This window comes from Oncorhynchus tshawytscha, linkage group LG22 (genome assembly GCF_018296145.1).
Source record: "Oncorhynchus tshawytscha isolate Ot180627B linkage group LG22, Otsh_v2.0, whole genome shotgun sequence".
Classification (NCBI taxonomy): domain Eukaryota; kingdom Metazoa; phylum Chordata; class Actinopteri; order Salmoniformes; family Salmonidae; genus Oncorhynchus; species Oncorhynchus tshawytscha.
The window spans coordinates 20,313,966-20,326,304 of record NC_056450.1 but is presented as its reverse complement, the minus strand read 5'-3'; the positions used below and the strand labels follow the sequence as shown (position 1 = coordinate 20,326,304).

The 12,339-nt window shown below is 42.3% G+C and overlaps 1 protein-coding gene across 4 annotated transcripts in view; it reads left to right on the top strand.

The window, feature by feature from the left end:
* Positions 1–12,339, top strand: part of LOC112222008 (E3 ubiquitin-protein ligase MIB2-like) — a 73,136-nt gene that overhangs the window by 11,781 nt on the left and 49,016 nt on the right. For all 4 annotated transcript variants that reach the window (XM_042303901.1, XM_042303902.1, XM_042303900.1 and 1 more), the window contains exon 2: positions 8,254–8,643. In XM_042303901.1, the coding sequence (XP_042159835.1) occupies positions 8,421–8,643 (223 nt within the window). In that variant the 5' untranslated portion in view covers positions 8,254–8,420. The remainder of the gene's footprint in view (positions 1–8,253; positions 8,644–12,339) is intronic.

Here is a 12,339-nt window from a genome sequence, read left to right as displayed (position 1 = left end):
GACATCAAACTATGAAATAACACATATGGAATCACATAGTAACCAAAAAACTGTTAAAACCTCTCTGGGATATGTGGGAGCGTCCCACCTGGCCAGAAGCCAGTGAAAATGCAGAGCGCCAAATTCAAATAAATTACTATAAAAATCAAACTTTCATGAAATCACACATGTAAGATACCAAATTAAAGCTACACTTGTGAATCCAGCCAACATGTCAGATTTCAAAAAGGCTTTTGACAAGGCATACCTGTTAATTCAAATCCATTACAGGCGACTACCTCATGAAGCTGGTTGAGAGAATGCCAAGATTGTGCAAAGCTGTCATCAAGGCAAAGGGTGGCTACTTTGAAGAATCTCAAATATAAAATATTTATATTTGTTTAACACTTTTTTTGGTTACTACTACTAACTATTTAATAGTTTTGATGTCTTCACTATTATTTTACAATGTAGAAAATAGTAAAAATAAAGAAAAACCCTTGAATGAGTAGGTGTGTCCAAACTTTTGACTGGTACTGTATGTGGGGTATGGACCAAAAACAGGTACACATGTCAAAATGAAGGATATCCTCCTTTTAGTGCTAAACTCCAGATTGTGGCTTTAAGTAAATTTAAAATGGGGTTTATACACCCATATTTCCTGACAACCCCTACTTAATCAATAACTGATGTTTCACAAAAAATATATACTATATGTATAAGTAGTGGTCCTAGTAAATCATTCAAGTTACCAGCACAGCACACCCATTGACTATACATTAAAATTAGCTTATTATCCTTACTGAAATTAAAGTTCTCATTACCGAAATGGACCCCAAAAATTATGTGGTGGTGAAAAATGTGTGTTTCGGTAATGAAAGACCCTGAGCTCCAAGTAATAGCAGACAGCCATTATGAGTCAGCAAACAATTGACCACATCAATAAACCCTATTCATCCTTCCATGTTGGTAAGGTAATGTTTCTCTAAGATTTCCCAATTTGAGCTTTTTAGTAATTTCGGTAAAGGGGGTGTCATAAAGGGGGTGTTTAAGATGTTTAAGAATAAGATCCTCAAGCCTCCCGGGTGGCGCAGTGGTCTAGGGCATCATAACAATATTTAGAAATAAAATATTGGAGTTTTTACAGCAACTTCAAAAAGTGTTGCGATAATGAAAAACACAGATGCAGTGTTTTTACGTAATACGTATTGTAACATTTGTATGATTTATGGACAAACTACAGCAGCATATTTGGTTTTATTCAAATAATTTAGATTTTTCTAAAGTAACATTTTATAAGTGACCCAAGAATTTAAACTGGGCGCATTTTGGTAATGACAATTTTGGGGTGAAATGTACAAAATTCTAGGGAAATGTTGATTTAAAAAAAAAAAAAATAAGCATCTTAGTCTTCAGAATGATAGTTGATTGTGGCAGATGCATCATGGTTTTCTAACGATTTGTTACTGCCATGGATAAAACTGGTTTCATGCGACTCACTCAACCACAAGCCCCTGTATGGCCCACAAAATAATATGGACCTCTGCTGTGTTGGTGATGTTGGGTTTTGGCTTGCTTGCACTCTTGCTTGCTTATAGTAATTATAGGAGGATACAATTTGGTGGCTGAGAATCCTTTTGAATAACCTGGTTGTCCTTTATGGCTGCCCTACTCCTTTTTCATGTTGATTTATTGATTAGGTTCTAAACGTGGTCCGCCCAGAAGTCTGCTGTACACCTTTGTGGGAAGATCTGTTTAGCATGCCACAAATGTAACCCATTGATTGTGAATATCGATTCCCAGTTTTTCTTCTTTGGTCCGATGTCAGCCAACTAGCCATTGTATCCTACTGGGTTGAGCTAAGCTCCCACTGTGGAACAGTGTTCTTCTAAAGCCAGGATAAGGGCTTGTTGTGTAGGTAGTCACCCCCAGATTCATCCATGCTGGGTGTGTACTTGGCACAGTCATTCCTAGTCCAATTTTAATTCTGATTAGATATCAGTATGCCCTGGCAGGATGGTGAAATCCCTGCCTGATCAAGAGGCACAAGCATGGAGGGAGATTGGTAGGCAAATGTCTCCTTTCCCTAATCTCCATCGATCTCTCCATCCAAAGGGTGCATCTCAGTCATTTAAATTATCCCAACCTTTTCTGTTCCAGGGACCAACAAATCACTGTCAATCTCTTTAGGACAACCAGTCAAATTTATCTGTGAATATACTGTAACAGATTAAAGGTTTTAATATTGTTATAAACAATTTGCATTGTGAAAAGTAATGTAAAATTGCTTATAATTCCATTAGCCTAATTCTCCCATGTCTCAACTGTGAGGCCTATTCTTTTTGGAAGAAACGTATGTTAAAAACATTCGGACCACCTGCAGTAGAAAACAACTGGCCTAGACGATCTCTTTATCCTAGTTTATTTTCCTGTATCAAGGGTGATCTGAAAGAACTGCTAGGATTTCTAATTTATTGTTTTCACCTCACCGGTAGATCAAAGCAAATGGAGAAGAGGAGCCAAGGATAGGAAGCTACTTTAGACTATCGATATTCACCCGGAGGCTCGCCTTAAACACAGTGTCAGATGACTGGCCAGAGCTATTAATCCAGTGAAGGCAGGCTAAACTGTGATTTTAGGGCTGGAGAAAGAGAGTATGAGCAGCCTGCTTGTTCTCTCTCCACTCCGTATGTTTTCACGCTTAAGCAGATACCTTTAACACACAAATGACACAGTAATCTCTGTAAACATACAAATGTAATCTCAAAAGTAGTATAATAATTTTGTTCGGCCTATTGCTGCTGGATTAAGATGGATTTAGGACAACACTAAACCAAGTATCTGAATACTTATCATGGGATTAAGACTAAATTAGGCACCAACAAAACATGCATTTGGTCTACATTGTCAGTTGTATCAACCAGTGTGAATAAATGTTGTTTGTAAGCATAAAGCTTCATAGGTAGTGTTGTATGCATGGGTAGATAATAGTTGCAGGTTATGTCTGTTATTGGAAGCTGTGAGTTAAATAGTCTTTCCAGTGAGAAGTGACAATTAAAGGAAGAGCTGTGAAAAGTTCAGAACTTCTGTAGATTAGGCTACATGCTTGGTTTTAACAAGGGAAAATGTCAAATTTGAGTGTGTTTCACTTTACGATCCATTTGTGACAGGTTTTTATTGGATTCGTCTCTGCTTTTTTCGTGTCCTCACAAATGCACAAACAAAATTCTGTAGGCCGTTACGTAAAGGCTGCAAGCCCACAGTAGGCAGCCCAGGCAGGCAGATGAGGAGGATGCAGAGAGACAGGCTGATCTAGTGTGCTCCACATCTACAGGCGGCTGGACTGCCTGCCTCTATCTATGCAGTAGCTCCCCCTCGATTCCCCTGTGTACGGTTGACACAGACCGAAGCAGCATCCAGGAATGCCATCACCAACATGATCAACGTAAATCAACCAAAGCCAAGCATTTGTTGGCCGAGGGACAACAGAGGTAGGCCTCCCCTGCCTCAACAACGGTAGGGTCATTGACCGTGGTTAACTCAGCAGTTTAAAAAAGGTGACTGTGCTTTTTAGCCTCTTGTTGTGGCTGTGTAGACAGACAGTGTTTCAACATCCGGTCAACTGAGACATTCCTCCTAGTGGTTAAGAGCATTGAGCCAGTAACCAAAAGGTCACTGGTTTGAATCTCCAAGCCGGCAACGTGGAAAAATCTGCCGTTCTGTCCTTTAGCAAGGCAGTTAACCCCCAACAACAACTGCTCCCCAAGTGCTGATGACGTCGATTAAGGCAGCCCCCCGGACCTCTCTAATTCAGAGGGGTTGAGTTAAAAGCGGAAGACACATTTTGGTTGAATCCATTCCGTTATGAATGGATTCAACTGACTACACTACATGACCAAAAGTATGTGGACGTGCTCATCGAACATCTCTTTCCAAAATCATGGGCATTACTAAGGAGTTGGTCCCCCTGTTGCTGCTATAACAGCCTCCACTCTTCTGGGAAGCCTTTCCACTAAATGTTGGAACATTGCTGTGGGGACTTGCTTCCATTCAGCCACAAGAGCATTAGTGAGGTCGGGCACTGATGTTGTGCGATTAGGCCTGTCTCTCAGTCGGCGTTCCAATTCATCCCAAAGATGTTCGAAGGGTTTAAGGTTAGGGCTCTGTGCAGCCCAGTAGAGTTCTTCCACACCAATCTCAATTGGTTTCTGTATGGACCTCACTTTGTGCACGGGGGCATTGTCAGGCGGAAAGGGCCTTGCCCAAACTGTTGCCACAAAGTTGGAAGCACAGAATCGTCTAGAATGTCATTGTATTCTGTAGCGTTAAGATTCCCCTTCACTGGAACTAAGGGGCCTAGCCCGAACCATGAAAAACACCCCCAGACCACTATTCCTCCTCCACCAAACTTCACAGTTGGCACTATGCATTCGGGCAGGTAGTGTTCCCCTGGCATCGGCCAAACCCAGATTCGTCCATCGGACTGCCAGATGGTAAACCGTGATTCATCACTCCAGAGAACACGTTTCCACTGCTCCGGAGTCCAATGGCGGTGAGCTTTACACCACTCCAGCTGACGCTTGGCATTGCGTGTGGTGATCTTAGGCTTGTATGCGCCTGCTCGGCCATGGAAACCCATTTCATAAAGCTCCAGACTAACAGTTCTTGTGCTGACGTTGCTTCCAGAGGCAGTTTGGAACTCGGTAGTGAGTGTTGCAACTGAGGACAGGCGTTTTTACGCACTTCAGCACTCTGTGGTCCCCTACTGTGAGCTTGTGTGGCGTACCACTTCGTGGATGATCTGTTGTTGCTCCTTGATGTTGCCACTTCACAATAACAGCACTTACAGTTAACTGGGGAAGCTTTAGCAGGGCAGAAATTTGATGAACCTACTTGTTGGAAAGGTGGAATTCTATAACGGTGCCACTTTGAAAGTCACTGAGCTCTTCAGTAAGTTCATTCTACTGACAATGTTTGTCTATGTAGATTGCATGGCTGTGTACTCAATTTTACACAGCTATCAGCAAATCCACAATTTTGAAGGGGTCTCCACGTTATTTTGTATATCTAGTTTAGATATCCCCTTTCCCTGTGCTAAAGTAGGCCATATATGCAGCCTGACTGGTGGGCTGTCTGATTGGCATACCTCTTATTTGTGAAAGTTCCTGCCATTCTGCCAACTCAGTCCTCCACATGAATAAGCACTTCCTTCCTGCGTTTGTTGGGTTTCAAGTGGCTGCTGGGCACTAATGCTACATGCCATAGTGTCATGATGAGGGCATGACTGTGTGGCAGACTGTGGCTGCTGTGTCATGTCAGGGGTACAGAGGAAAGCAGTGAGCGTGTTAGGGGAGTCTAATGTCCAGCTGCTCCTCTATGAGTCAGCCCATGTCACACAGCATGGGGCTCAGTGAATGTTGAAGAAGGGACAGGATAAAATCACAGGGCTTCAGTACATGGGTTAATGAGACAAAAGGCATGCTACTGCAGTGTCACTGACAGTATCTCTGGGAGTGGTGTAAAGCTCTCTGATTATTGAGACCATAGAGATCCTGGCTATGTAATAAACTGTCAAAGTCCCAGAATGTGGTGACAATAGCATCCATATTAGTCAGGGAGAAATCCAAACAAATTGAATTGGAATGAATGGCAGAAGAGGCATAATCCAGATTTGATTTATGTAGGAAAATGTAAGTAAGGTATGTGATCTATCAGAAAATGTGTAATAGAATTATTGTTACCCAATAATATTATCATATAATTATAAATACGGGTTATATGGGTTTTAAACAAATGTTCTGTGATATATATACAGTGGCAAGAAAAAGTATGTAAACCCTTTGGAATTACCTGGATTTCTACATAAATTTGTCATAAAATTTGATCTGATCTTCACCTTTGATCTGATCTTCGTCTTAGTGGGGGAGCAATATGTGTTGGACTGCAGAGTGAAGGAAAAGCAGCCAACAAGTGCTCAGCATATGTGGGAACTCCCTCAAGACGGTTGGAAAATCATTCCAGGTGAAGCTGGTTGAGAGAATGCTAAGAGTGTGCAAAGCTGTCTACTTTGAAGAATCTCATATCAAATATATTTTGATTTGTTTAACACATTTTTGGTTACTACATGATTCCATATGTGTTATTTCATAGTTTAGATGTCTTCACTACTATTATACAATGTAGAAAATAGTCACACACACAAAAAAAATAAAATTGAATGACTAGGTGTGCCCAAACCTTTGACTGGTACTGTGTATATATAGCCTCTAAAATATATGTAAAAAGACCATACATTTCAACATTTTTTTTCTTGAAAAGCTATTATATGATACAATATCAGTACTTGTTGCATTTACAACTTGTCAAAGTCCAATCAACTGATTTCAGCCAATAAATGGCTGTGGATTGACTGCATTGTTTGAATGGAGTGTTAGCATATTGGCAGTTAATTAGAAAAAATGATGGAATCATAACTCTAAAACTGTCTGGCTAGCTAGCTAACAGAGTGCAGATTAAAGGTGCGTTTCGTAAATTCACTCGGCCATCTACTCCAATTTCAGAGCGCTCTCATCTGAGTGTGCCAGAGCACAGAATAACTGATGAATGTACGAACGTTTAACACCTGTTGAATATGGCCTGTGTCGGTAAACGTCAGCAAAAAAACATAATTAAATTGTTGCCCGCAGCACAGTTACAGTGACCAATGCTCTGGATAACATGAAAACAGCCTAACCAGCTCTGCAAGGGCGAGTAAAATGGTCAGTGAGTTGTTTTTTCATTTGTGTCTGGAAGTAGCTAGCCAACGTTAACCAGTTAGCTCATGTGCTGGACTACCGTTGTGAGGTCAGAATGCTTGAATCAACCCTGCTTGGATCAACCTCTGAATGTTCCGAGAACGAAACGCTCTGAATTTAAAAACAGACAATCTAATAATGCTCTGAATTTACGAATACCCAGAGCGCACTCTGAGAGCACTCTGGCACTCCAAAATGAATTTACTAACAACCATATTCTTAATTCATTATTTTTCACTATCTTATCAATAGAAATAGAATGGAATTCAAGTCAATGATGGCATAATGGATGGCCTCCTGAGTGGCGCAGCGGTCTGAGGCACTGCATCAGTACAAACCCGGGAGACCCATGAGGTGGCGCACAATTGGCCCAGCGTCGTCCGGGTTAGGGGAGGGTTTGGCCGGCCTTGGATGTCCTTGTCCCATTGCGCTTTAGCGACTTCTTGTGGTGGGCACGGTAGCAGTGCGGGGTCATTTTTCAGAGGACGCATGGCTCTCGACCTTCGCCTCTCACGAGTCCGTACGGGAGTTGCAGCGATGGGACAAGATTGTAACTACCAATTGGATATCATGAAATTGGGGAGAAAAAGGGGTAAAAACTACCAACAAAAAAAGATGGCATAATGGGTGGACTGGAGGCCATTTCTAGTGTACCCGTAGACAACAACATCTAGGTTAAAGATTATAAGGTTAAGGCAATGTGGTTATAATTTCCTATAACTCTTTGCAATTCATGGGACTAGCGTTGCTAGTTAGCAATGGCACTGGTCCCATTAATTTGTTTATTTAGAACGCTTTTCCATGGAATTATTACATTGTCTTAACCTTTTTTTTTTTTTTTTTTTTTTACCTAGAAGAAAAGCCAGATGTAAAAGCAGGAAGTGTACCCATCAATCTGGAATGTGATTTGTTGAATCAACTCAACTGACATTACAAAAAAATTACATTCCATTGCATGAGCCACATCAGTTAGCATAATTTGAATGAACATTCGACATTACCATGGAAATTATTGCATCACAATACCAGGCAGCCATTGCGAGTGTACCCATGAGTTTACCAGTCAAATTGCCAGGGTTAGAGGTTCCAAGCCCATTATATTTCTGTGATCTTATCACAGCACTGGCAAACCATGGTTTACCAATTCCCTGACAAACATGGCTGACATTTATCCCATCATAAGACGGTCCATGTCCATTCTAGTGTTCTAATTCCTAATTCTATGATTGAGACCATTGTTTTAGGGCTTAGGCTGACTTCTTTTTAAAAAATGGTCAAGATCATGAAATTGTTTACCAATGAAGAAGTGCCGGTGAATGGCCAATCTGAGCTAGCCTATTTACAGAAAAAGATGCTTGGCTGCAATAACTATTTGTCACAAAATGAAAACTCAAATGCCGATTTTCATTCACATCTCTGCTCGTAGACAGCGCCCCAGTTGATTAGACATCTTTTTCTTTCTCTCTCCTTCTCCCGTCAGTCACCCCTGATCTGGTCCCGGAGCCCCTGGTGCTACCCGTGGTGCCCTCCCTGCCCTCTGTGCGGGTCCGTCCTGCCCTTCACAGGCCCCGGAGGCGCAACAACAGCAGCAGCGGAAGCGACCCCACCAGGCCGCGGCCCTCGGGCCCGGCTGGCCCGAGAGGCAGCATGGAGGTGGGCATGCGCGTGGTGCGCGGTCTGGACTGGAAGTGGGGGAACCAGGATGACAGTGAGGGTCACTTGGGCACAGTGGTGGAGATCGGGCGGCAAGGCAGCACCACCACGCCCGATAAGACGGTGGTGGTACAGTGGGACAGCGGCACGCGCACCAACTACCGCACAGGATACCAAGGCTCCTACGACCTGCTGCTCTACGACAATGCCCAGATCGGTGAGCATAGCACCCCACCTCAGCTGTTTACACACATATAGACTATGTACTTACAGTGAATTCATAAAGTATTCAGACCCCTTCACATTTTGTTACATTACAGCCTTACTCTAAAAATTATTAAATTGTTTACCTCATCAATCTACACACAATATCCCATATTGACAAAGTGAAAATGGGTTTTTAGAAATTTTTGCAAATGTATTAAAAATAAAAAACATATGTATTCAGACGCTTTGCTATGAGAATCGAAATTGAGCTCAGGTGCATCCTGTTTCCATTGATCATCCTTGATTGGAGTCCACCTGTGGTAAATTCAATTGATTGGACATGATTTGGAAAGGCACACACCTGTCTATATAAGTTCCCACAGTTGACAGTGAATGTCAGAGCAAAAACCAAGCTATGAAGTCAAAGGAATTGTCTGTAGAGCTCCGAGACAGGATTGTGTCGAGGTACAGATCTGGGGAAGGGTACCAAAAAATGTCTGCAGCATTGAAGGTCCCCAAGAACAGAGTGGCCTCCATTCTTAAATGGGAGAAGTTTGGAACCACCAAGACTCTTTCTAGAGCTGGCCGCCCGGCCAATTTGAGTAATCGGTGGAGAAGGACGTTGGTCATGGAGGTATGCCAATCAGGAGTTTGCCAAAAGGCACCTAAAGGGCTCTGACCATGAGAAACAAGATTCTCTGGTCTGATGAAACCAACATTGAACTCTTTGGCCTGAATGCCAAGCGTCATGTCTGGAGGAAACCTGGCACCATCCCTACGGTGAAGCATGGTGGTGGCAGCATTGTGCTGTGGGGATGTTTTTCAGCGGCAGGAACTGGGAGACTAGTCAGGATTGAGGGAAAGATTAGCTAAGCAAAGTACAGAGAGATCATTGATGAAAGCCTGCTCCAGAGCGCTCAGGACCTCAGACTGGGGCGAAGCTTCACCTTTCAACAGGACAACGACCCTAAGCAAACAGCCAAGACAATGCAGGTGTGGCTTTGGGACAAGTCTCTGAATGTCTTTGAGGGGCCCAGCCAGAGCCTGGACTTGAACCCGATGGAACACCTGAAAATAGCTGTGCAGTAGCACTCCCCATCCAACCTGACAGAGCTTGAGAGGATCTGCAGAAAAGATTGGGAGAAACTCCCCAAATACAGGTGTACCAAGCTTGTAGCGTTATACCCAAGAAGACTTGAGGCTGTAATCGCTGCCAAAGGTGCTTCAACAAAGTACTGAGTAAAGGGCCTGAATACTTATGTAAATGTAATATTTCTGTTTTTTTTATATTTTTTTATACATTTGCAGAAATGTCTAAAAACCTGTTTTTGCTTTGTCATTATGGGGTATTGTGTAAAGATTGATGAGGGGGGAAAATGGTTTAATACATTTTAGAATAAGGCTGTAACATCGCAAAATGTGGAAAAAGTCAAGGGGTCTGAATGCTTTCTGAATGCAGTGTATATACTGTACAGTGCCTTCAGAAAGTATTCCCACCCCTTGACTTTTTCCTCATTTAAAATTGATTAAATTGCATTTTTTTGTGTCACTGGCCTACACACAATACTCCATAATGTCAAAGTGGAATTATGTTTTGTGAAATTTTTACAAATTAATAAAAAATGAAAAGCTGGAATGTCTTGCGTTAATAATTATTCAACCTCTTTGTTATTGCAAGCTTAAATAAGTTCAGGAGTAAAAATGTGCTTAACAAGTCACATAATAAGTTGCATGGACTCACAAAGAAGGGCATCTACTGGTAGATGGGTAAAAATACACTGAGCAAAAATATATACGCAACTTGCAAGAATTTCAGACTGTACGGTGTTAATGTTCATATAAGGAAATCTGTCAATTGATTATGGATTTCACATGACTGGGAATACAGATGCATCCATTGGTCACAGAACTTTTTTTTAAAGGTTGGGGCATGGATAAAAAAAACAGTTTCTGGTCTGACCACCATTTGCCTCATGCAGCGCGACATCTCCTTTGCATAGAGTTGATCTGTTGATTATGGCCTGTGGAATGTTGTCCCACTCCTCTTCAATGGTTGTGCGAATTTGCTAGATATTGGTGTGAACTGGAACATGCTGTCTTACACATCAATCCAGAGCATCCCAAACATGCTCAATGGGTGACATGTCTGGTGAGTATGCAGGCCATGGAAAAACTGGGACATTTTCACCTTCCAGAAATTGTGTACAGATCCTTGCTCCATGGGGCCGTGCATTATCATGCTGAAATATAAGGTGATGGAAGCAGATGAATAGCACGACAATGGGCCACAGGATCTCGTCAAGGTATCCCTGTGCACTCAAATTGCCATTGATAAAATGCAATTTTGTTCATTGTCCGTAGCTTATGCATGTCCATATCATAAACCCACCGCCACCATGGGGCACTCTGTTCACAGCATTGACGTCAGCAAACCACTCACCCACACGATGCCATACACGCCATCTGCCCGGTACAGTTGAACCTAGGATTCATCCATGAAGAGCACACTTGTCCAGCGTGCCAGTGTCCATCGAAGGTGAGCATTTGCTCACTGAAGTCAGTTATGACGCCAAACTGCAGTCAGGTCAAGACCCTGGTGAGGCGATGAGCATGCAGATGAGCTTTCCTGAGAGGGTTTTTGACAGTTTGTGCAGAAATTTTTAGATTGTGCAAACCCACAGTTTCATCAGCTGTCCAGGTGGCTGGTTTCAGACAATCCCGCAGGTGAAGAAGCCGGATGTGGAGGTCCTGGGCTGGCGTGATTACACGTGGTCTGCGGTTCTGAGACCGGTTGGACGTACTGACAAATTCTCCAAAAACTGTGTAATGATCATGCTGTTTAGTCAGCTTCTTGATATGCCACACCTGTCCAGTGGCTGGATTATCTTGGCAAAGGAGAAATGCTTACTAACGGGTATAAACACATTTGTGTACAATATTTGAGAGAAATACGCTTTTTGTGTGTATGGAACATTTCTGGAATATTTTTTTTCAGCCCATGAAACATGGGACCAACACCTTTACATGTTGCTTTGGCTTTTTTTATGGTGGTTTTGGAGCAGTTCCTTGGTTTTGGAGCGGTTTTGGAGCAGTGGCTTCCGGCCTTTAATTTTGTCGATATAGGACTCGTTTTACTGTGGATATAGATACTTTTGTACTTGTTTCCTCCAGCATTCTTCACAGGGTCCTTTGCTGTTGTTCTGGGATTGATTTGCACATTTCGCACCAAAATACGTTAATCTCTAGGAGACAGAACGCGTCTCCTTCCTGAGCGGTATGACGGCTTGGTGGTCCCATGGTGTTTATACTTGCGTACTACTGTTTGTACAGTTGAACGTGGTACCTTCAGGCGTTTGGAAATTGTTCCCAATAATGAACCAGACTTGTGGAGGTCTGCAATTTTTGTTCTGAGGTCTTGGCTGATTCATTTTGATTTTCCCATGATGTCAAGAAAATAAGCACTGAATTTGAAGGTAGGTCTTGAAATACATCCACAGGTATTCCTCCAATTGACTCAAATTATGTCAATTAGCCTATCAGAAGCTTCTTAAAGCCATGACATAATTTTCTGGAATTTTCCAAGCTGATTAAAGGCACAGTCAACTTAGTGTTTGTAAACTTTTGACCCACTGGAATTGATACAGTGAATGATAATTGAAATAATCTGTAAACATTTGTCTAAAAAATGACTTGTGTCGTGCACAAA